The sequence below is a fragment of the Balaenoptera physalus genome (genome assembly GCF_965194825.1).
Source record: "Balaenoptera physalus genome assembly, chromosome: 12".
Classification (NCBI taxonomy): Eukaryota; Metazoa; Chordata; class Mammalia; order Artiodactyla; family Balaenopteridae; genus Balaenoptera; species Balaenoptera physalus.
The window spans coordinates 16,705,679-16,731,816 of NC_138897.1; the positions used below are offsets into that span (position 1 = coordinate 16,705,679).

The 26,138-nt window shown below is 38.5% G+C and overlaps 1 protein-coding gene across 4 annotated transcripts in view; it reads right to left on the reverse strand.

Annotated features, from left to right (window-relative positions):
• MALT1 (MALT1 paracaspase) overlaps window positions 1-26,138 on the reverse strand; it is a 59,521-nt gene that overhangs the window by 14,945 nt on the left and 18,438 nt on the right. The window contains exons 3-11 of one of the 4 annotated variants that reach the window (XM_082417953.1): window positions 25,182-25,303; window positions 21,037-21,196; window positions 19,391-19,569; window positions 18,880-18,976; window positions 18,253-18,285; window positions 15,401-15,427; window positions 13,611-13,643; window positions 8,106-8,309; window positions 149-326 (exon numbers count right to left, since the gene is read on the reverse strand). In XM_082417953.1, the coding sequence (XP_082274079.1) occupies window positions 149-326; window positions 8,106-8,309; window positions 13,611-13,643; window positions 15,401-15,427; window positions 18,253-18,285; window positions 18,880-18,976; window positions 19,391-19,569; window positions 21,037-21,196; window positions 25,182-25,303 (1,033 nt within the window). The remainder of the gene's footprint in view (window positions 1-148; window positions 327-8,105; window positions 8,310-13,610; window positions 13,644-15,400; window positions 15,428-18,252; window positions 18,286-18,879; window positions 18,977-19,390; window positions 19,570-21,036; window positions 21,197-25,181; window positions 25,304-26,138) is intronic. The other 3 variants (XM_082417954.1, XM_082417955.1, XM_082417956.1) reach the window with 3 other exon arrangements.

The window sequence follows — 26,138 nt, forward strand, 5'->3', positions numbered from 1 at the left end:
TTTCTTCTTCATCAGTTTCAGTCTATAACCTAAAATTCACAAACTTAAGTGATTCCTACCATGCACAGGTTTGCCTTTAGATTTAACTTGTCAAGGTTGATATTTCACTGACCAACAAGCTTCAGTATATAAAGAATGGACAGTTTACCTTTTCCTGCACATGTCCAACAGGAACACATTGAGTCCGGTTTCTTTTTCTTGCATCAATTTCAGTATATTTTGTACACACAGGCAATTTTCAGACCTATATGGATTTGGTGCATCAACAGGGACCATAAAGCTGTTCCCGAAGTTTTCATAACCGTGTCCTGCATAATATAATAGTCCTGAAAAGCAAGAAAAAAGAGAAATTGCACTCTGAACATGTAGCGCTCTTTAAGAAAAAAAAGACGTTAATGCATGCTTATTTAAGAGATGTGCAACTATAAACACAACTCAGTGTTAACTGAATTTGTATTAAATTATTTTGACAACAGTCTTCATTTAAGTACTGAATTTTCAACCAACATCAAGATGCTATCCAGAAGTGTATTTTAATTCATAAAGGTAATACATTTGTAACCAATGGTATCATATGGAATGCAGTTTTATCTCATGATGTTAAAATACAAAAAAAGGCTAAGGACTTCTTTGCTGACTCATCTGTCTCCTCTGTGAAACCAGAAACTTCTTCAGGGCAGGGCAGTCTTACATTTATCTGTGCATTCCTGGCACACAGCAGGAGTATAGTATTTAATGGATGAAGGAATAAACACAACTCAGATGAACAGCCACTACAGTGTCAAGTATATGCAATTCCATAGCATTTCCTTACAATATTAGTAAGAGTTATAAAAATATAAATGTAGCTTTTTCTAAGCAGAGAAAGCTCATTTTATGGATTGTTATTTATTTTCATTATGAGATATAAATATCATTAATGTTCCACCTATGGTCTGTTGAATTAAATGATCTAAAATTTGGGTTAGTTTTAGTGTTCAATAGATGAGTCATGGGACTTCCCTGGTGGTCCAGTGGTTAAGACTGCGCTTCCACTGCAGGGGGCGCGGCTTCAGATCAGGGAAATAAGATCCCGCAAGCTGTGCAGTGAGGCACCCCCCAACCACCACCCCCCCCAAAAAAAAGATGAGTCATTTTCTTTTTACTGAGAAATGATACGATAAAAACTGTACCAAACAACTCTAAACATCTTCTTGAAGAGAAGTTTGTTTAGGCTGTAAAAACAAAACCAAACTAAAAACAGCAACAACAAAAATATCAGTATGTGCTTCCTTAGTGAACTGTAAAAGGCATTTAGATAGCTTTTTTTTTTGTTCCCTAACTCTTTGTAGTTGCAGCCCTAACCCCTAGCAAGAATGTGGCTTTAAGCGGCCAAGAAAACTTGCTTCCTTTGGCCCTAGAGGGCAGGATCCAGGTTGCCTACTTTTCTTGAACTCCTATTTAAATGAGAAAAATGGGTCTTTCATATGTATCACTTTGGGTAAAAAAGGACAAAATGGGCACACCCATATATTCAGTGTGGGTTTATTCTACCTCAAGTGAGCCCTGATTATTATCATGTAGGCAGTGAGGACAACGAAAAAGAAATGAAGACAGTTCCTGGCCCTGAGGGGCTTGCAATTCATTCAGGCATGCTCATGTTATTAGTTAAAGAAAAGTCGGCATCTAATTAAATACCATATATCATGTGAGGAGGGCAACCCTGTATGAAATGAATAAAGTGCAGAGAGGAATATCAGTGTAAGGTGAAGCAATAACGGACGGTCTTGAGAGAAAGGGTACGATCTGGAAAGGCAGAGAGAAAGCAAGGTGCGTTACAGGCAGGATGCACAGAAACAAAGCTTGGGCCTGGAATGACAGCTAATGGAAAGGAGACTAGCCTGGCAAGGAATTAAATGATCGCTGGAAATGAAAGTAAGAGTGCACAGATAGCATTTTGAAAATCACGACAAAGGGAGTGGGTTTAATTCACTAAGCCGTGAAGATCAAGTAAGTGAAAAGACAACCCACAGAATGGGAGAAAATACTTATCTTTCTATAAGGACATATATATTTGTAAGGACGAATCCTATATCTATAAGGACACTTTGTATCCAGAATATATAAAGACCTCTTCAATTCAACAATAAAAAGACAATCCAATTTTAAAACGGGCAAAGGATTTGAATAAACATTTCTCCAAAGACAATATACAAATGGCAAATAAGCACATGAAAAGATGCCCAACATCATTAACCATGCAGAACAAAACAATGAGATACCATCTCACACTTAGTAGCATGGCTATAATCAAAAAGGCAGTAACAAATGCTGACAAGGATGTAGAGAAATGGGAAACCTCGTTTATTTCCGGCAGGAATATACAATAGTGCAGGCACTTTGGAGTTAGGCAGTTCGTCAAAAAAACAAAACTCAGAATTATAGGACCCAGCAATTCCACACCAAGGGAAATATCCAGGAGAACTGAAAACAAGTGTCCGCACAAGAATATGCACACGAATGTTCATAGCAGCGCTATTCATAATATCCAAAAACTGGAAAACACCTAAATGCCAATCTGCTGATGAATGGACAAATAAAATGTTCTACATCCACACAATGGATGACTCATTAGCAATAAAAGTAACGCTACCACAGAAGAACCTTAACTACACTGTGCTAAGCGAAAGAAGCCAGACACAAAAGGACGCACATGGAGCGATTCCATTTATATGAAATGTCCTCAATAAACAAATCCAGAGACAGAAAGTTGATTTGTTGTTGCCAGGAGTTTGGGGTATGGAGGATTGAGGTGTGACCGCTAATGGATATGGGGTTTTTTTGGGGGCGTGATGAAAATGTTCTGGAATTAGGTGACTGCACAACTTTGTGCATATACTAAAAACCACTGAATTGTATACTTTAAAAGAGTAAAATTTATACTCTGTCAGGTATTCAAAATCTGACTCTGCTCTCTCTTTCCTGCTTCCAGAGCAAGACATGCTTATTTGTAACCTCCATGACCCTGCTCAGGTCACGATCTCCTTTCCATCTACCCAAATCTTCACCAAGGCTCCAGGCTTATCTCAGGTTCAGAACCCTCGGCAACTTATCACCTGGTCTCTAGTTTTCTCACCCTGCTGGGAAATCCTACAGCAGCACTCTTGACACTTAAAGTCATATACAGTATTTGCTTTATTGATATTTTACGGTTCTATGTAGATATAGTTTCTCTGATAAAAGTAATCGTAATAAAAACAGGAATTTTATATTTGTGTAGCATTTTCATGGTTTTCAAAGCACCTTCATATACATGATCTGATTTAAACCCATATAACAATCTTTAAATGACCTACTTAATAGGTGAGGAAATCAAATTTTAAAAGATTAAACTATTTGTTTAAAATCATGTAGCTGACAGGTGTTTGGATTCCATTTACAGTCTTCTCCCTCTCCCATTATATTAAGGGACTTATAATTTTCTTTCCTTTTTTTGGTCGGGCCACGCGGCATGTGGGATCTCAGTTCTCCCACCAGGGATCAAACCCACGCCCCCCCGCAGTGGAAGCTCGGAGTCTTAACCACTGGACCACCAGGGAAGTCCCGTAATTTTCTTGGAGTATAGATCTTGTTCTTTATTTTCTGTATCTCCCTCAACACCCAGCATACTCCTTATCTGGGCTAGGGACATAACAGGAACTCAGTAATTACTTCTTGACTGCGTTAAATTAACAATGCAAACTGGTCAGGGCAGAGGTAGATCTGGAGACCTTTCTAGAAAGAGTCTGACTTTCAGTAGAAATGGTACCATTTCTACAACTGATACCATTAAGAGACAGCCAACCAGAAAGCACGGGTATTGCTCCCATTGTATCACTTAACACATTCTGGCTCAAGCAAGACTTGACTTGGAGAAGAAGCAACTTCAAGGGAAGGTTTAGCCTCCATCATCCAGGAAAAGCTAAGTGTGTGGTCCAATGTTTCAGAGCTGTATGCCCAGCTCTGCAATCATGGATATTAAGGCACTGACAACAAAATACCTTTTCTCCACTGCAGAATAATTCATGAAAAGTGTAATAAGAATTTTTGTATCAAAGTCTACATACAAATTATACTGCAGGAGATTAAGCATTTTTATGTTAAATAACTAGACCAAATCACTGTATTTTAAAAATTCCATCTCTAGTACTACTTGTACATTTAATTAACCACCCTCGTTACTCAAGGACAGAAGGACAAAACAGATCTCTTTTAAAATGTCAAAGAATTCAATGTGGTTAAAAATACAATCTTATAAATTAGATCTTTTGGGAATTTTATTTCTTGGGAATATGATTTCTAAGAATATAGTCTGTCACAGATATTTATTTTTGTCTAGAGAGAAAATAATTGTTTAAATGGAAGATTTTCCCACTTGAGTTGAGCCTGCAGTGCACCTGGCACAGGGCTCTGATTAGAACGTGCACCACCATGACCACCACCGCTGCCGCCATCGACCTACATAGCTCTTTCTACACGCCAGGCACTGTCGGAAGAAAGCCCTTTACTTTTATTAGCTCATAATCCTCACAACACATATCCCATAATAAGGTAGCCAATGTTATCATCCCCCTCTTACAGATGTAAAAGCTGAGACACCGGGAGGTTTAATAGCTCACCCACATTCACATTGACTAATAAGTGATAGACTCGGAAGTGGGATGCCAGCCAGTGTAACTGCTGCGCTGTTATACTGTCTCTTTATAATCTACTGCTGGCTTTCTAGTTAACTTTACTCTCAGAAAATATAAAATGTTAGTGTGCTGGTTTTCATCATTTTACCACACTATCACTTTAAAAACCCCTTCTTTTTTTTCAAATGAAACCTTAGACTGAACTGTAATACATAATAACAGATGAAAGCTGGGTTTCTCTACTGAGGCCTGAAGTGGAATGTTGTCCAAATCCCCCATCTATCGGGGAAGGAAAATCTGAATTCAGGAAATTGTGACAACAATAGCTACAGTATTTTGAGCGCTTTTAGTGTGCCAGACACAGGGATGATTATTTTATCTTACTTATTCTGTAACAACTTCATTAATTTAGTCTATCCATTTTATAAGTCCTTTTTGGCTTAGAAAAGTGAAATAACTTGCTCATAGTCACACAGCTAGGAAGCAGAAAAGCCAGAGCGCTGAGCCTGGGGTTGGTGACTCTCAGGTCCGTTGTTTAACCACTGAGCTACACTGACGTGAATGATTCCTCTGGAGTGAAGAGGCTTTGGCCTTATTCTGACCAGACTCCTTTAATCTTTTTTTTTTTTTTCAGGTTTGACATTAGCATTGTATTTTATTTATTTATTTTTTAAAACATCTTTATTGGAGTATAATTGCTTTACAATGGTGTGTTAGTTTCTGCTTTATAACAAAGTGAATCAGCTATACATATACATATATCCCCATATCCCCTCCCTCTTGCATCTCCCTCCCTCCCACCTTCCCTATCCCACCCCTCTAGGTGGTCACAAAGCACCGAGCTGATCTCCCTGTGCTATGCGGCTGCTTCCCACTAGCTATCTATTTTACATTTGGTAGCATATATATGTCCATGCCACTCTCTCACTTCGTCCCAGCTTACCCTTCCCCCTCCCCTCCCCGTATCCTCAAGTCCATTCTCTACGTCTGCGTCTTTATTCCTGTCCTGCCCCTAGGTTTGTCAGAACCATTCTCTTTTTTTTTTTTTTTTTTTTTTAGATTCCATATATATGTGTTAGCATACGGTATTTGTTTTTCTCTTTCTGACTTACTTCACTCTGTATGACAGACTCTAGGGGACTCCTTTAATCTTGTTTTCTGTCAAAGCACATCTCAGCCTCAGCAAGTGATGAATGTAAAAAGGTGTTAGATAGGGTGGATATCAAGCCAAATATGTAGTTACTCTCCATCCTAGTTTATCTATACAACTGAAATCTTTATCCTTATTTATCTTCAAGGACATGAAGGACATGTAGTATTTAAGTCAGTTATTCCTGTTCTTAGATTGTGTTTTTAATGTTTATATATGTTTAAAAACTGAGTTACTTATTTTCTGTTAATTTTTATTTCTCTCATGAACCCAAGGGCACTATAATACAAAAGGGCATAAACTTGAATGCCTGTGTTTCCCACATCTAATGTGAAATTCCTATGACTCTGCCTCGGCCTCCCCTACCCCCAAAGTACTCCTGGGCCCCCGGGGCTGTCAGCTGGACACAGGGCACAGTCCAGGGGAATGCCTACGCCCTCAGGCCTCTACCACACTTACATTGAAAGTAGATGTGTCTGATGTTTGGGATATTCACAATACTTCAAAATATAATGCAGCCACCCTGTTAAGACATGAATCAGTAGTATTTAAACATCTTTTCTGGCTTTCTTAAGCTGCCATTTTGCTTTAATATACCTATTTATTCCATATTCCAAGTTGAGGTTTTCATACTGGGGCAAAGCTTCAGCATAAGCTGAACTCTTCTTGCCACAACTTTAAATATTTCTGGTTCTCAAGCTTGCAGGGGCAATTACAAGTTTTGATTTAAAAAGCCAAACAAAGGACTTAAAGCCAAGGTGATAATGTCAATAAGAAATGAGAATAAATAATCAAGTACATAATTCTTCATATAATTCCCTCACTCTTAAAATACTTCACCAATCCCAAAACCTAAATCGGTAAATATTTTTTCCTTCTACCTCCTTACTATTGGGGAAGTTTTAGAAGCCTTTTCCTGTTTAAGCCATCTATGCACTTAAAAATGGAGATAAATTATGTAATATAAAAATAACCAACCACCTTATTAGAGACTAAAAATATAAACCAACTACCACAAAGGCACATTAGTATTGTATGTTCTACCATATTTTCATAAGAAAAATGAAGGGATTCACCCAGATTCATCACTTTATATGCTCATAAACAAGATTATGTTATTAAAACGTCAGCATAATAGTTGAATTCCCAAATCTGAGAGATTTAATTTGTTGATTCACTTGCCTAACAACTGTAATCCTTATTACTTAAGAAGAAACTCATTTAAAACTTATTTAGTACGATTTTAAGACTTTCCCTCATCCCATATACAGTAATGTGTTAAATCTTGAAAAAAATTTTTTCTTCCATTAAAAATTCTACTTTGAGAACCTTTAGCAATTGTACCAAGCTTGCCTCATCATATGAATCTAATTAGAAGTAAAAAGGCTAAATTTAGAAATTATTGAAGTAAAATAATTGGAAAGATACAGAAGCCAAATCGACGCTTTGTTTATCGGTGGCATCCTGACAACAGGCCTGGAAATGTCACTTTCCTGGCAGTTGAATGTTATTACACAACATCGTGGTGAGAATAACTCTGAGAAACATGGCTCACAGCACAACATTTGGCCGTTCCACGCTTGTGGTTATGCCCACTAAAAGAACGAAATTACCAAAGAAATTGCTTACTACTGACAGCATATTCTCTCTTTAAAGAATCACTGACATATATGTAGTGTTCTTAACATATTTAAAAGAATGAGAAAAACCATTAAAAATTTACTGTTAGAATTTTTGTGGAGGTCCATCTTTAACTGTATCTGCATAAAACTTTAGTTTACTGATTGTTTTCATATGTCTCACTCACCAACATTTTCTTGTTAAATTCTATTGTAGTTCCCACTAAAAGACCCGAAAATACTATGCAATAGTTAGAAAAAGGAAACAAACGTGAAATGTTCATTCGGTTACAGCATTTTGTACTCTAAACACACACGCACACACGCACACACACACACACGCACACACACACACAGTAATATTTTACATATATGAATATACAATTTGCTATTTGGTCCTTGAACTTTACTATACTGTAGCTCTCGTAGTCAATAAAACAAAATCACGTAAGGTAGGTAAGAATTCTAATAAGAACAACACTGTTTTGACACATGAAAGTTAAAGACATCAAGCTAATCAGTCATATGGAACTATGGAATGAAGATCAAAATCCATCTTTTATTACAAGAATAAAACTTTTCAACAATCCATTTACCGTGCATGCCTTTCTCTGTTTTTTAACTCTTAACTTATACAAGGAAAATTGTGGATAATTATAAAAGCAAAGATGATAAATATCTTACCATAGACTCCTCTGTCTAAGAGCAGTAAAAACTCGTCCACGGCGTTACGCATCTCATATTCAGTAAGATCCAGCAGAGAAACGACTTTGAAGTCTAGCTGTCTTAACAAGTTGGTCAATTCATACACATCCACCAAAGGAGCTTTAAGCTTCGGGTGCTCCCAGTAATTCATATTTCCTATCAAAAGAGCAACCTTGTCCTTCGCTATTTAAAAAAAAAAAAAAAAGGGGGAGAGGGGGAGAAATTTAAAGGAGGATATAAAAGTCAAAATAAAACCTAATAAAATGCTTTACAAATAAGATTTCATTATTTAAACTTCATTTTAGAGTGATCGCTTTACACAGCAGGCCAATAAACTCTACTGAGGAATACAGAGGCTGATGAATCAAACACCTGAAATTAATTGATGCTTTTGGGAACCAGGCAAAGGATATTAGCTGTATATGAAGCATAATAGTAACTAATATTAAAGTAATACTTCTACTGATTGACAACAGAAGGAAAGAATATTCAATATAGACTTTTAGAGCAAATTTAAACAAAGAATGTTTGGAATTGGGTTCCCATCAAATTAGGTTCTGTTTTGCTGACAATGGAACAGGCTAGAAACAAAAGAAATACCAAAAAGAGGGACAGGAAGATTTCCCATCAGAGCAGGTTAAGGGGAAATACCAAAGAGGAGGGAAAAGCAGGAGTTTAACAAACACTGTATTTTTAAATTTGCAGTTGATGTACTGTCTCCCATTAGCTTCTTGAAAAAAAATTTCCTGTTTGGGTGAGAGGCGGCTACCTCAGGGCTGCATGAAGACTTTTTGTATGAATATCTTAGCAGTTTAATCTGTGACCTTAGTGAACTGAGGCTTTGCTCAAAGACGTGGTCTCATACAAAAAGTTGTTCTGTTTGTAAGGGGCAAAAAGATCCACACCTGTGCCTTTAAGAGTACCAGCTGGCTTTATCTGGTATATAGCTTGTCCAGAAGAGTTGTGGAAGGCTGAGCGTAGCTCAGTGCATAAGAGGTCTTCAGAATTGTACTTCTGCTAGTCGCGGGTGGGGTTAAAGGTTAAAGACCTGAGACTGTGCCATGACCACAGGAACCTGTCATGATGTTTTTCTCGAGGGTTGGCAGTGGGGTGTGTGCGACACGTTACGGTCTAAATCCATGATGGAGACACCAGAGAGCAGCAGAGAAGGTGTAACAGGAGCACGTGGCAGTCCCAGCCTGACGCTGGCCAGGACTTGGCGACCAGCCTTTGTCACAAAGTGCTGCTAAGTAGCTTATTTATAAATTAATACGGATACCACTCCTATGCAATTGAAACAGGCACAAATAATCACATTGCTGACTTGATGGCTACAATATGTAATCTAATTTCAGATGCTTCAAATCGTTAAGATGATTAAATGTCACCAAAAATCTCTTTGGTGGAATTTCTTCTTTCCACAGAGCACGTAAGTCTAGGGTTAAACAAGGTCTGGAGAAAAACTAGCACCAACTAAAAGAACGTGACTCTCTCAGAGTGGCAGAATACCCCACTTTGTGAAAATCCTCAATACTTCTGTCATGGTATCTTTTTTTTTCTTCTTTGGCCTCGCTGCATGGCTTGTGCAACCAGGGATTGAACCCGGGCCCTCGGCAGTGAGAGCGTCGAGTCCTAACCGCTGGACGGCCAGGGAATTCCCCTTGTCATGGTATCTTTGTTCTACATTCACATTTTCAGAGATTTCTTGCTAATTGCCTATTCTTATGAGTATACACATTTTTGAAAAAAATGAAATGATACTTAAGCCACATTTCTAACTCAATAAAAGTCACTTCAAGTCCTGTACAAATGATAATCTCTTCTTCTATTCCAAAGAAAAGGCCAATTTTCAAGACTACTTAATAAATAAGTAAATTGAGACATAAAGCCTCTACTAAACTGCCTTTAGTTTTAAAACTCAATAAAAAAAAGTTGAGAATACTCAGGATGGATTTCAATTAGGAGGCAGTATAAAACATGATCACTTGTATTTCCTTTTTTTTTTAAAGTTTCCTCTTAAATAAACTAGAAATGTACTCTCACACCAATTTACCCACTATATAGGAACACTTTAGCTGGCTAATCCACAGAAAAATTTCAGAGCATTTTTTTCTGAGCTCATCAACCCTATCAGAGTTCAGAGCCAATCTCAATACACTGATGGGCTCAGTTCAATCTGCTCCTAAGTGAGAGGAGGTGGAGAATGTGTGGTCGTTGGCTGACATCATTACAGTCCAAATCATGGGGTTCCCAATGTGATTCAAGCAGTAAAGTGTATGCAAAGCATCGTGGGTTTCGTGGGGGGATATTATGATAGTTTAGGATATATATTAGATTTAAATTTTCTGTTGGCAGAAAACAATTATAAGGTATGTAATAGAAAAACATCACCGGGGTTTTTGGTGGGGGGAACAGTTGTCAAACTAACCATACAGGCTGTTTCTGCTAAGATCGATTCTTTATTCACTAGTTTTGTTATCTGTTTGGACGGAACACTTGGTATCATTTATAGAATTTCAAGGGTTCAGGGCTTCTCTGGTGGCGCAGTGGTTAAGAATCCGCCTGCCAATACAAGGGACACGGGTTCGAGCCCTGGCCCGGGAAGATCCCACATGCCGCGGAGCAACTAAGCCCGTGTGCCACAACTACTGAGCCTGAGCTCAAGAGCCCACAAGCCACACAACTGCTGAGCCCACGTGCCACAACTACTGAAGCCTGCGCACCTAGAGCCTGTGCTCCGCAACAAGAGAAGCCATGACAATAAGAAGCCCGCACACCGCGACGAAGAGTAGCCCCTGCTCACGGCAACTAGAGAAAAGCCCGCGTACAGCAACGAAGACCCAACACAGCCAAAAATAAATAAATAAATGAACTAATTAATTAAAAGGAAAAAAAAAAGAATGCAAGGGTTCAGCAATTTGAGAACTATGGGGCTTAAAATGTGTGTATCAATAATTGCCCATAACTCTTCAAAAACTTTTCCCCAAGGATAATTTTTAACAGCTAGTTCCTAAACTGTCTGGGAGCATTTTGAGTTTGATGGTAATAAAGATGATGGGTAGGGAACTTACCTTGCCCACTCTACTTGCAAAACAGTTCCTGAACGATAGGTGAACTGGGGTGGATTTAGAATAGAGAAGCAGACTGCAGTGGTCGAAATGAGAGATGACAAGTCTCATTCCAGGAATTGGTTGTAGAAAGGGAAAGGAAAAGTCAGACTTTAGAGCTATGACAGAGAAAGAAACAGTAAAATTTGAAGTTGAGGAGATAAGAGTGAGGAATCAAAGAAAACTTCAAAATAGCAACTATATAAGCGACTTATGATGGTTTTCAAGTGATAAAATAAATGGAAGAAATTTTCTGTAGAAAAACATTTACTGTAAGAGCCACCCACAACTTCTTGAACACAAACCATTCACTGGAAAAAGGAAACACAAACACCAGTTGATTAAGCAACAGAATAAAACAACTTCAGAAAGAGATTTTAACTACATGATCCGAGACGTCTTCCAAAGTTTAATGAAATGTATTCTTTAAAAACTGGTACAAGTTACATCATTAATTTCATGTCTAATTATTCTAATAGTGTTACTCATCTCATCCAAAATGAGTTAATATTCATAAGCAACTGGAAAGGGACCTGGTACATATTAAGTGCTACATAAGTGTTTAAATAAAAAAACCTTTGGCCATCTATCAGTGATTGAGTATTAACATCAACTTTGACTGGGTGATATACAGTCCTTGTTGGTTTCATGCATCAGGTCTTTTCATTTCTATGTCCTACAAAATAAAGTCCAAGTTCCTTAGACAAAACCATATTCTAATCCAGGCTGCCTTTCCAGCTGTGGTAAGAGACAGCCCCTGCGGAACCATGGCTTCCTTGTCTTTAAGCAGTGTGGTCACCCTCACCCTGGCCCCTGCCCCTGGCTCCAAATCTGGGCTGCCCTGTGGTTCTCTCTGAGCATAATGTAGTGTGACCCTCCGCCAGTTCTGGGTCTCAACCTTAAGTCCGGAGAGTTTCCGGTTTGGGGATTCAGCCACCATGTAAAGAAACTTAACTACCTGGTGAGACCATGTGGGGAAGGAGGGGAGGAGAGAGAGGGAGAGAGTGAAGTAGACTGAGAATATTACATGACAGGAAAACAGGGGCACATGCCCTTTTACAGGGACAGCCACTATTTAACCACAACTGACAGCTCTCACTCAAAATCTACCATTTTCAGGAGAATCTAGAAACCTGAATTTATATATGCTATCTGATCAGTGACAACTGATTCTAATTGTTAAACACTGTGTGGGCCACCCCCCTTCTCCAGTCAGTGCCCTTTTCTCCACGGGCTGAGCGATCCCATGTTATGCTGCCCTTCACGGTGTCAGCCTCCACCTCTATGCTGACGACGCTCATGACTGTATCTCCGAGCCTGGCCTCTCCTTAGAGTTCCAGATCCACGTGCACAATTGCCTGCTGTGTTATCTCCGCCTAGACGTGACACAAATACCTCAAACCAGTTAGGTCCCAAAATGAGGGTCATCTATCCTTTGAATCTTGCTTTTGATTCTGTATTCTCTAACTCAGTGGGCTGTATTACCACCTGCCTAGTGGTCCAGCAAGAATCTGAGCAGGCATGGTGATTCCTCTGTACTTTTTATACCTTATAGTGAGGTGATGAAAACAGCTTACTGATTCCATCACCTCAAGGTCTTCTGAATTTGTTCTGTCTTCTTCTGCATTGTCTTGGTACTACCCTGGTTTAGATTCTCATTATTTCTTATCTAGACCATTGCAACAGTCTCAATTGTTCTCCTAACCTAAACAATGTCTCCCTCCAGTTTATTTTCTACACCGATACTAGACTGGCCTTTCAGAGGGACAAATCTCACCCCTCTATCAAGTTTCCTTCCAATGGCTTGTCTGAGAAATGGGGCAACTACAAAAAGACCTGGCCTCATCCTGCTTCTCTAGGCTCCTTCTCTTCATGTTCTAGAGAATCGTTTGTTACCTGCAACTCCCCAAATACAACAGGCACCCTGTTTTCTTTCTCTACAAAGTTTACTTAGGATTTCACATTCCCTCTGTCTGGAAGGCCCCTCTCCTATTCATCCTTCAACAGGTAGAGCTGCTATTGCAGCCTCTCTGGCGCTTTCCTAACCTCTAACTCCACCAAGATATAGTATTACTCACTTTTATGTGACCTATACATGTTTCTTATTGTTTGTATGTATATTTGTTTGCACACTGCCAAACACAGAAATCACTCCACAGAAGCTGATCTGGTCCCTGAAACTGAATTCACAATCTTTTAAAGTCTCCTATTCTATAATTTCTTTTATAAATATCCAAAATAACACATTTGGTTTTGACGTTATTCAAATATTTATAAAAGTTGTCAATTTAAAAAGTCTCAAATCCCTTCATGATCCCCATAAAAGAGTTACATGCTACAATTATATTTTGACTAAGCATTTTAAAGCTCTACTCACCCAAAGGTTGGTCAACTGTTTGCTCTTTATTATCTATAGAAAGATAAAAATGCAAAAAGATAAGGAGCTGTTATCCATGATACATCTTTGGGGTTAGAGAGCTACGGAAACAATGAACAATCACATCAGCAGCACTGAAGGGCAGAATGTGGTTTCTAACAGCTAATTTATGAGTTTTAAGGTTTTCAGGTTCTTGATTAAAAACATGTACCTAGACGGACAAGAGTTGGAATCGGGCGGGAGAATGTCTCTGGTAACTGGTTACCACGGCTGGGGATGATACTCTGTAACATGTTAGGTAGAAGTTACAATCTGAAAATGGTTGGTGGTGGCAGTGAGCAGCGGCAGGAACAGTTAACATCTACTGAACGATGGCGTGGGACTGCTGTACGTGCTGTAAATGTAACTGATTTAAATAACCTCACCTTATGAGGTATGTACTATTATTACCTCCATTATACAAATAAGGAATCTGAGGCAGAGAAAGACTGAGCCACTTGCCCAATGTTTTCAAGCTAGGAAATCTCACTCCATGGTCACACTCTTTGCCATCAACTCTACATAAAATGAAATACCTCCCACTCTCAAGGACCATGCAGGAAGGAGATGCAGGGAAAGATGGAGTTCAGTCAGTCATGTGTCTCTTACTATAGACAGGGTGTTTGCATTTTTAATAATAGATATGCTACGAGAGTCCACTAAAAATATATTAAATTCTTTTTAACTAAATTTTTTGGTGTTTCTAATTCTTGAGGAGTAACGATATAATGAAAAAGGAGGTCAGGAAAATTTTAGAAGCTTAGTGGTGCTGGTTTGCAAAAGTGTTCCTGAAATAGCTTTTCATAATGTTCATTGAAGGGCATGAAATAACAGACCAATTTAGGAAAAGGGGTTTCTAACCAGATCAAGAGAAGCGACTAGCTACATGACGAGGGTGGCTCTCCAACAGCACTTAGTTTCGGGTGCTTGAAGCAAGTCTCACAGGGGCTTCCCGGAGCTCGAGGCTGGCACAGCAGGAATGACATGCGGGTAACGGTGGCATTGTGGTTTGTCTCACTGGCTGGTGTGTAACCAGCACAGCCCAATCATCACTCACAAGAACAGATGTTTATTAACAAAATATGGGCACAAAACTAAGCAAACTAGTCATGGTGCTAAAACTATGAGAAATAACGTGTCAAGAAATAAGAGGGATCTCTACATGTATTAACTGATACATATAACTACCTTCTTATCGTACTCCTGTGAGGTTTGATTTTCAGATACAGTCACGGGTTCCATCAGTGCCTTTCAGAATGCCCACAGCCTGGACTCACGTCCTCGGTCTTTACGGAGTCCTCACTATTACGGCGCCTTTCATCTCAGGTAAGGCTTCCCTTTAGCTTAACTTGTTCAGAAATCTGTTCTGATTAAAACTGGCCAAAGAAAGAGAAATACTCCTGCCCACTGTCAGTCTCTTAATGGTCAACGACTAACTACTCGTCTGTATAGCACCAACAATCATCTTACTTCAGTTACAGACACCCACCCAACTAGTTCAGATGTGTTCAATGACTGAGCAGCTTTGAACAAGGACCCGGGGGTCTGGTGAGTTCAGAGATGTTACGCCTGTCACTCTTTCAAAGGCTGCTTCTTGTCTTTCAAATGAAAGAGCGTGCATTTCCCCATTTGACTGCCTTTTTATGATACAGAGTTGTTCACAATGATACAGAATATCTACAGTATCTTTAAGTTACTGTATTCAATAACTAAATATCTAAAGCTAACGTTTTAATGTTTGTATTACTCACCGGGATGCCCGAGATTATTTAATTCATCTAAAATAAAATAAGAGAAAATAGATTAAATAATCTTTAAATAATTTAAATAGATTTAAATAACCTTTAAATAATTTGCCAATTTAGCACAGATAGTAAGACTGACAAAAGAAGTTGAGTTTTGCACTGTTGAATCGTGTTATAATGTCTTATCAGGTTAGAACTTTTAAGATGCCATAAAGGAGAAGTTATGCAAATTGTGAAGAGGAGAGAATGTTGTTGTGGACATCAGTTAGGACTCCTGAGCTATTACTACTTTCATTAAATGACAAAAAGCTAAATAGACTCATTCTTACTTTGATCCAAGTTTTAGGTATTCTGCCCAATTATTGGACGAAAACAATCAAGAGACAGGTTTGTCTATGGCATCGACTATACACTTCATGAAACTAATTAAAAACCTCCAATGATATTTTTGAGAATAAACTTTTAATTTTAGAACAGTTCAAGATTTACAGAACTATCGTGAAGATACTACAGAGTTTCTACATACACCCATACCTAGTTTCCCTATTTTTAACATCTGTTGTTAGTAAGGCGTATTTGTCATAATTAATGAACCATTAATGTTCTTTTTTGTTCCAGGACCCCATTTGGGACACCACATCACATTTACTTGTGTCTCCTTGGGTTCCTCTTTGTTGTGACAGTTTCTCAGACTTTCCTTGTTTTTGATAACCCTGACAGTTTTGAGGATTACCGGTGAGGTATTTTGTAGAATGTCTGTAAATCGGGATGTCTGATGTTTTTCTCCTGGTTACACTGGTGGAATGTGTTTTTGCAGGTATAGTGGTTTCAGAATTGTTAGCCTGTAGAGCCTGGCTAACAGAAGGAAAATCATCTAAGCAAATACCTATGACATTATAGCCATCTATTTTTCCTTTACAAATTGTGTGAAGATAAAAATTAACATTCACAATAAATTATAAATGCTATACTATTCATAAAATCTTATGCAGTAACTTCTATGATATAAAATCAACTACAGAGTGGTATCAGCTAGAGTACAGGGTTATGTACAATTTCTTCTGCCTTCTGTGTTCACTCATTCCCAGGTACTTAGGTTAGCACCTGTTCTTCCATCCCATAATCAGCGAGGTTGCTTCATATACACTTGCAATAGGTTTAGATTCTTTTGTCATATTCTGTGTTCCATCCTGGGATCCCCCTCCTCTGACCTCCTAAACAATTTAAAACCTGCATATATGTATTTACCACTACAGCTGCCATACAGAATATTTTCACTGCCCTAAAAAATTCCCCTGAGCTCCACCTATTCAACCCCCTACCCCTTCTCCCGATCAAGCATCTTTAACAAAGCACATAAAATAGATCACATCATGTTCTACAGGTAAAAAAAGATATGGTATGTTGGGGGATTGTTAACATGTGCCACTCCACCAACTATAAAATGCCTCAACTTTGCAGACTTTTTTAGAAAGAAGAGTTGAATCTAATTTTTCCATCTGAAACTTTTGGAGCAGTTTCATAGTTGGGTTTTCATCTGTGTTTGGAACAGATTTATCTGAAAGTTATTATTTAATAGTGTGTTTGCCACTGCAAAAATTATAGGAAGAATCTTGCAGGTAAAGAAGCAGCAAGGTGGTAATATACATGCATTACCCAGAAGCTGAACAGCAATGCTAGTTTATGTTTATTCTTTGAGGTCTCCAATGTTAGGAGGTTTTAAAAATCATGCAATTAGGTGAAAAAGGAGAAGGAAGAAGAGTTTGGTTAGGATTTCTTTACATAGATTCCCTCATGTAGGGCCCATAGACCACAGGATTAGAACTGCTTTATGCTAGAGAATTCCTGTCCGCAACTATGATTGGGATGAAAACAGTAATTATAGTATTTCAAAGTGACACCATAGCAGTATGAAGGACAGGAAAACCAGGAAACGTAAGATTTAACATTATTTTTTTACTTTGCTCAAGTAGAGCCTAAGGGTTTATAATAAAGAGGCAGAAATTGAAAAAATACTTTGCTATCCACAAACCTAATTTTGCAAAACAATGTGACATCACACTAGGGGAAGGTAACTTAAGTTTTAAAATTTACTCATTACAACTTAGGTGCAAGGCTTTGGTTAATTAAAACAAGATAAAAGTTTATGTTAAAATAACTTTCAGTTCTCTTTAATCTACCATGTCACTTTTACCATAATATATAATCTTCAGCCTTGTAGCTTCAAAATATGGATCTTATAAATTTTATATTAAAACAGGATATTTAATATTTGCTAAAGCATGCGTTAAACAATAAATCTCCTGTCCTGAAACTGTTATAGAAATTACATTTGCATTTGAGAAGCATCTTACCATGGCTAAAGGATAGATAAAATAATCTAAACAACTATCCATGACAGTATAGCCATGTATTTTTACAAATTTTATGAAGATAATTAACATTAAGAATTAATTGCAACTGTTCACTATTCATAAGGTGTTGTACAGGAGCTTTATTTTTTGGCCGCACCATGCGGCATATGGCATCTTAGTTCCTCACCAGGGATCGAACCTACACCCCCTGCAGTGGAAGCGCAGAGTCTTAACCACTGGACCGTCAGGGAAGTCCCAGGAACTTTATTTTTATATGCAATAGAAAATCAATTAAAAATTAGTTGTTTTAATTAATGTCAGTTTAATAGTGTCTCTGGCAATTTATTAACCCTCAAAGACTAAGATACAGTATCCTTCTATCAAATATTTTTCTTATAGCTAGTATTTTTTCCATCACTGCACTCAGTAAACCAGGGCACTCCACCAATCCCAAGAGGAGCCAGCATGCAGGATATTTGGTTTCAAACCAAAGGATTACACTACCTTCAGTGCACTCCACTGCCTCATCTGTTCTTCCTTGTTTCAGAGAAAACAAATGTGAATATATTGTAATTCATGATCTTAGGAAGGGCAGCCATCAAGCAAACAGAGATAAATAGCATAGAAACATGTTGACAAACCAACATATGCATCAATATCTTCTCCTACTGACAACATAACTAAATGCACTAAGCTTAACTAGAACACACCCCCAAATTATGCACTTCATAGAGGGATTGTTGATTAATAATCATTCATTTCTTTATATGCCTGTGATTTTTTTTGAAAAAATGGTTTATTAAAAATCTTTTTCCCCTAAATCAAGGTTTTTTTTTTTTTTTAGCTAAAGCTTTAAGGAATACATTTTTGCCATAAATGTTTAACATAAACTATAAAACTAAAAAAATTATGAAAAAGATCTCAATAAAATAGGCTTTTTTACAGTTCTTTCTGCCCTTTGTATGTGAATCCTGATTAGTTTAGTATGTATGCTCTCAAATTTCTACTTAAGCATCAGCAGTTATTTTGTTTAACATACCATTAAATTCAATGACTGAACAGAATTTCCGCTGTTCAAACACTTCATTTTATATGGCTCCATTTGTCAGAATACTGAGCGATACTGCTTACCTACGATGACTTCTACTTTCTTGCTGTTTTGACTGTCTCGATCATTATACACACGACACCAATAGGTTCCTTGATGCTCCAAATCCACATAAGGAACCTGTGTCAATATCAGAACATGCACACATTTCCTCAATTTTAATTTAAGTGGCTTGGAGAAAGTTATTTTGCGTTTGTTTTTTAAAACCTACAAATCCTAACATTTCAGACATTCCTAGATTATCTCCATTCATTAGGTCAATATATTAGCAAGCAAATAATACAATGAATCTAACAGTGGTGAGTCTGATGCAACACTGACATTTTTCATACAAGCACTTACATGTGGGCTGGTGTTCTAGCCCTTCTGCAAATATAAGAATCAATTAATATTAGATAATAAAGAACTTGAAAAAATACTGAAAACATTAAAACACCCCAAAGAATATGAATTTTAATATTCACTGTAATTTTCAATTATCCTATTTATTTTACATATTAACCCCCCCAGATATCCCCAAGGCCAACTTCCTACCATGTACAGCTTTTTTGTCTCATGTGTTAATGGTGATTCATTTCTGAACCACTGGTAGTGAGGAATGGGGCTTCCAACAGCAACACACTGTAGGATCAACGTGCTGCCAGGCATCAGCTTTTGGGACTTTGGTTCAATACAGATTTGCAACTTAGAGTCAGAGACGCCATCCAAACTTCCTTAAATTAAAAGAAAAATATCACTGAACATAAATAAAATCTCTAGGTTCAAAAAAATTTTTTAATTAAAAAAATGTTTTCAAGTTCATCAATCTTTTTTTTTTTTTTTTTACAATCTTCAATAGCATCTCCCAAATGATGTTTCATAAAACTGTAGCACATCTAGAAATATTAAGAGATGTTCTGTGGATAAAAGGATGCTATAGACAAAATAAGTTTAGAACATTCTGGGTTAAACAAAGTTAAACAGATGTCTTTATGGCAGGACTTCTCAGTTTTCAAAGTGTTAGTATGCATTGTGTATTTAAGAGGGGAAAATAGTTCAAGTGGTTTCTAAATGTGTTTGGCCACAGAGTCTTTTCGGTGGGAGCAAAGGACATAAACATCTTGAGTGATGTTTCTGTTCAAAACGGAAAGCTTTACGTCCTGCTGTTTCATTTAACTTGCCTTCTTAAAATTAGAAGTTTTGTTATTAGCACTGAATAAATATGGATGGGTTAAGCGTTATCTATTGAACGCTCATCTGTTACTCTCTAAGGGCCTTGAGGACAGAAGGCTTGTCAATGTGATCCAGTAACAATGAAACTCAGTGTCTAGCACATTGCAGGTGATCAATAATATTTGTTGAATGAATAAGATTCCATTTATAAACATATTAAAGTTAATTACATGCACAGAAATATTCTAGGAAAACATAAATCACTCAATTAATCATGACTATTTCTAGAGACTTTATTTGGGTGTAGGAAAAGCTAAATTGAGAGAAGAATGGAAGACAGACAAATTGGCAACAAAAAGTCTGTTTCCCTCATTCTTTTTGTTTGGCAAAAATGACAAATATGGTTCTTGACTGTGTGTGTGAAAAAATAATACCTGATGGCTACCCTTTAGAGTACACTGGGTTTCTTCCTTGATCAATACTAGTTATTGGACTGAAAAGATGGATGGCAAAAGAGTAGAAAACCAGTTGGATGAAATGCTTCACTGCAGCAAATGATGCACTATATGCCCTGTCATGCCTACATCAACTCTATAGATAGTCTTTATTCCATGACACAATTTTTTAGAAGTAATACAATAGTTTGGGAGAAAAAGTATAGAAAGGAACTGAAAAGTGAGCAAGACGGCATTAGATTTCTCTTCTCCTCCAAAACCAGAGACCACAACATTTCGACCCATGAAAGGTGGCAAGTTTGAAGAGGTCAGCAGCAGGGCCAGACTGAGAAAGGTCATGTCAGCCCAAGACATCTGCATGTCTGTCTTGTCTGTCTATCTATCCATCCATCCAGAAAAAGAATCAAAGCACATGGGATAAAATATTATCGACTGGTGACATTATATTGGGTGAAGTACATATGTGAGTACTATCTTTGATACTTTGAAATTATTTATTTAAAAGTAAACATTTAAAATAAAATTTAAAAAAGGCAATTCCCATCCCAGCATTCAAGTTACTTTATCACTTACTCTGGAAGCTTTCTGTTACTTCTGTGACATCACAAACATCCAGCTGTGACCACTGGCTAAATTCGAAGGTGAAATTATTATTAACTCGACAGACATAAAAGCCTGCATCTTTTATATGCACTGTGTTAAAAATAAGTTCTGATGCATTTCCGTTCGGAATCTGTGAAAGAATCAATGAGAGGATAAAAATGAAGGACTTATCAAAACACACCTTATAAAAATGTGCTGTGCAAAATGTATGATGTTCTTGGAACTTTGAAAAGTATATCTTTTTTCCCCCCAAGTTCTAAAATATCTGTTACTTAAAAAACAACAACATTTTGAGTAACTTAGGCCTGAAGTCTTAGAAAATCAGTCTTCTACAAATCTGTTAACAAGAGAGTTAAGCTCTCTCCCTTGTATCTTCCCAAAACTCACTAATAGAAAAGTATCTAATCTGTCATTTAAAATTGTTTGATCATTAGTATCTAAAGAATCTAGAATTGTAACATTTATGAGCTAAGAAATCATACAACATGACCAACCCATGATGGAGTGAAGGGATCACAGAAAGTTAGGCCTGGCTGTTAATTTCTGTTCTGATCAAATTAGCTGTCAGTATATGAGCAAGTTATTTTACCTCAAGACCCCGTTTTCTCATCTGCAAAATTCTGTCAGAGGATAGATGCCGTGACCAATACGCTTCTTTCAAGGTCTGGGTGGAGAAGGGCTATGGGAAGCCTATCAGTGATGGGAAGGAAGGTCCATGCAAGGGTTTCCCAAGCTTTTACTCCTGGGCTCTGGTCACCACGTTAAGTTTTCTTTCACCTTAGCTGCTCCCATCAATTTATCAGCACCACCCAACTCCGGCATATTGTCAAAGGGCTTTGTCAAGTGCCTCGTTATATATTGGCTCCCTTGCAAAGTACTTTAACAAGCTCTCCCTCTCCAAACACCAACCAAGTGAATTCGGCTCTCTCTCCTCTCGGAACCTGCACCAGAGCGAGAGCATTTTGCTGAAGATCTGACAACTGGGATGGAGGCTGCCTTAGCGCTGCCTGACCATCCTACCACGTGAACCTACTAAGTTTGCTTTCCTACTAGGCTATTCGTGTGTACTTTCTCTCTCCTCAAACCTCCTGCAATCCCACCTCTCTCAGCCATTGACTTTAGTCTGTGCTTATTTGTAACTCTCTTCCCTCCTGTTAAAATGGAAAGCGTGTTTTCCTAACAAAGGTTACTTGGGCTTGGGTTGCATGGCGATCCTAACCACTCAGAACCCCAAAGCTGGTATGCAAATTAGTTCAAGCTGAAGATGTTTAGGATTCAACAGATGCAGAAAGAAGCCTTATCAGAGCTTTCCTCATCTGACTAAAAGCAGAAACTTCTGGGAAATGAGGCTGCCATAAATTCCCTCTTCAGGGTGGCTTTTATTCCTAGGAAGGAGACCAAGAGGAATCCTACCATAAATCCCCTCTCCAGGGAAGTTTTATATAGCCATGAAGAAGATGGAAAGACCACTTGCACTTGCATGAATAAATATTACCACAAACTTTCTCATCTCCTGTTTATTCTCCTAGAAACCCCTTTGTATATATTTCCTAAAGAAACCCATTTGTTCTTCCCAGAGAGGCTTTTTCTCCTTCCTCCCTTTTCCTCTAATTGTAACCAATCACAGGGCTACTTCTTTTGTAATTTCCCATATGAATAAACTTCTCTTGTTAATCTGTATTTTGCCAGTTAATTCACAGGCCCCCAGGGACTGAGCATGAGAGGGTGGGAGAAAGGTTTTTTCCTCTCCAACAATCCCCTCATCCTCTCTGACTTTGCTCCTGCAATTTTCTCTCTGCTTTAGCATCTATTTCTCTCTTTTATTGTATCACTCCCGAAAACATACTCTAGTACCTTTATATCTTAAACAAAAAAATCCCAAGTATACCCCCCCTTGACCCACATACCTCTCAGCAGCACTGAAAATGCTGACCACCCCTTTCTTCTTGAAATACTTTCCCAAGGGCTTCATACCATTCTCTCCTGGTTTTCCTCTTATCTCTCTTGCAAATTCTTCTTAGTCTCTCTACTGGTTCCTCCTCCACTACACAAACTTTCTTCTTTTTCTTTTTTTTTTTACACACATTTATCTATGTATTTATTTATTTTGGCCGTGCCGCACGGCATGAGGGATCTTAGTTCCCTGACCAGGGATCAAACCTGTGCCCCCTGCAGTGGAAGCGTGGAGTCCTAACCACTAGACCGCCAGGGAAGTCCCAACAAACTTTCAATGTTGTCTCCTGAGGTATCCAAGCTGACTTAGATGCATTTAGACATCCAATAGGCACTTGAAACTTAACATGTCTAAAACCAAACTCTTGATTTTTTTGCCCTTAATCTCTTCCTCTCCCAGTCTCTTAACACCTCAGTAAATAACAGGTCCCCAGATGCTTAAGTAGAAAATCTAGGGTCATCTGTCGGGTTTGATGAACTCTATCTCTAAAATAAAGTGGCTTACCCACTTTGATCCGTCTCCACTGCCAAGTCCTAATCCACACTACTGTTATCTCTAGTCCAGTGCAGGCATTAGATAACTGGTCTTCTTGCTTTGCTCTTGCTTCCCTTCAAGCAGCAAGTTGGTGTTTTAAAAACAAAAATTCTATCACGTTGCTTCTCCTACTTAAGACCTCTAGTGGTTTCTCCCTTTGTATCACCCTGTTTATTTTCTCACAGCTCTTAACTCACAGAGTTATCTTATTTGCTCAGTCTTTCCCCAGTGGAGCTGGCAGGGCCCGTGTGTGTCGGTGCTTCACCATCCTGGACTTAGAACCCGGCCTGGCACAAAACAGGTGTCCAACAAGTAGCTGTTAAATGAATATCTCCTGAAATAGACTACGAACCTAAGTGTGGTTTGACAAACACAGATTGTCACAGATTGTCGACTGGTAAGGGCTTTAAAATCCACCACAACTCTTCAAATCCACGATGCACCGCTCACCCTCTACATTCCTCCCCTTCTCAAGTCAGGACATAGTTCACAAATGATGTACTTAACAGAGTAAGTTTTGTCCATGATTTCTTCCTCAAAAGGTGTTTATTAAAATGAAAGCCACTTGGCAATTGAGAAAATATGGTGAAAATAACTTTAGTTACCATCTCTCGAGAGCCTTGGCACATAAACTATGCCATCAATTAAGTTCTCTCAACCTCTAACGACAGGAATTCGAGTCGCTACTAACAGTCAAGGAGCCAACACAGGCCTGTCTGGTGCCAATGCAGTCCTGTTACTGCAGTTCACATCTGCCTTACCTCACCTGTGTGTGAGGGACAGAAATTAAAAATTGTACAAATCCACACGTTTCTTCTAAGGCACAGGGCGATCCCACCAAAGGGAAGACTGTCTCGGAACAGCTCTTGAACTTAGTTTCAGATTTGCAAATGGAGTCTTAATGTTGAGTTGGGAAGAAAGTTTAGTTATGTGACTAACAGGCTAAAAAGAATAATGGAGTTTCAAGGTACCATCTAGGAGGGAAGGGAGCGAGGGGAGATGAATGAGGGGGAAGAGAGAAGCCCACCAGAGTGGGACACGACGTGGCCAGACCGCTGAGACATCCCCAGCAGCAGAGGGATCAAAGAATGTTTAAGACAAGAGGATTCCAATATGCAATTTTAAATTATTTCTTGGGTGGCACGGGGATACCATCCTTCCACAAAAGGAATAAACGCCCCTTTCTACCTACCTGAATTTTACTTCAGAATCTACCATAAAAACCTAAATCTTTTGATATAATACAGTTATGGGGAATGCTTAAAATAATATTGCCTTCCATGTTGCTTTGAAAAGCTTTTAAAGATTTAGACTGGAACATAATCTGTTGTAAAGAATTTTGTATAGATATTTTAGAATGTACTGGTGATGTTTCATGTTTGTTAACGTTGTTGCCCCAAGTACTCCTGATTTTCCACAATTTTCAGAATAGAGAACTGATTTTATTACTGCTTACCAAAGTAATGATTACTGAATAAACACTTCAGTAATAACACAGATCCTTTAACAAGGACCTATCATACCCTTTAACAAAATTCCTAAAAACACACTGAAGACAACAGGCTAATTAATTTTCTATCTTTCTCTCTTCTCATGACAGAGGAATTAAAAGACATTAAAAAATTACCTCTTTATTCATTTTGAACCATTGGTATTGTACAAAAGGATGCCCAGTTGCCCGGCAACACAGCTTCACAAACTGTCCAGCCAAGACTGCCTTGGATTCTGGGTTTACAGTGATCTTTATTCCTTAAAAAAAAAAAAGTTATATAAAGTCAGAGAAGAGGAGTTTTCCTTGTTTATGTTTCCGAAACCAAAAGAAGAAATATTTTGGAAATAACCTGCATATTCATCCTGGTTATAAATCACCCATTCACATCTCCTTCTCCATCAGATGATGAGTTTGTGAGTTCCAGGCTCTGTAAAACCAGGAGGAAAGGAACTCACCTGCAGAAGACTTTGATCTACTGTACTTCCCCATGACTGGGGGAAAAAATTGTTTGCCATATTTCTTCAATTCTGAGAAACATTTTTTCCACATTCTAACACCTCTGAAATCAGGATGAGCCTTATCATAGCTGTCTGCATACAGCAGTCACGATGCTTTCTCTGTGCCAGCTCTAGGAATACTTAGTCATAAAGGCTTATCCGGCCAGCACTTCAACTGAGTTAGGTGTGCTGTTAGTAAGACAAGTGTGAGTTTAAATACCACTTAAATGTCTTCAAAAGACATATGAGGGACTTCTCACCCAGTGGGTGAGACTCTGTGCTCCCAATGCAGGGGGCCCGGGTTCAATCCCTGGTCAGGGAACTAGATCCTGCCTGCCACAAATAAGAGCCTGCGTGTGGTAATTAAGACCTGGTGCATGGGGCTTCCCTGGTGGCACAGTGGTTAAGAATCTGCCTGCCAATGCAGGGGACACGGGTTCGAGCCCTGGTCGGGGAAGATCCCACATGCCGCGGAGCAACTAAGCCCGTGTGCCACAACTACTGAGCCTGTGCTCTAGAGCCCGAGAGCCACAACTACTGAGCCCACGTGCCACAACTGCTGAAGCCTGTGTGCCTAGAGCCCATGCTCCACAAC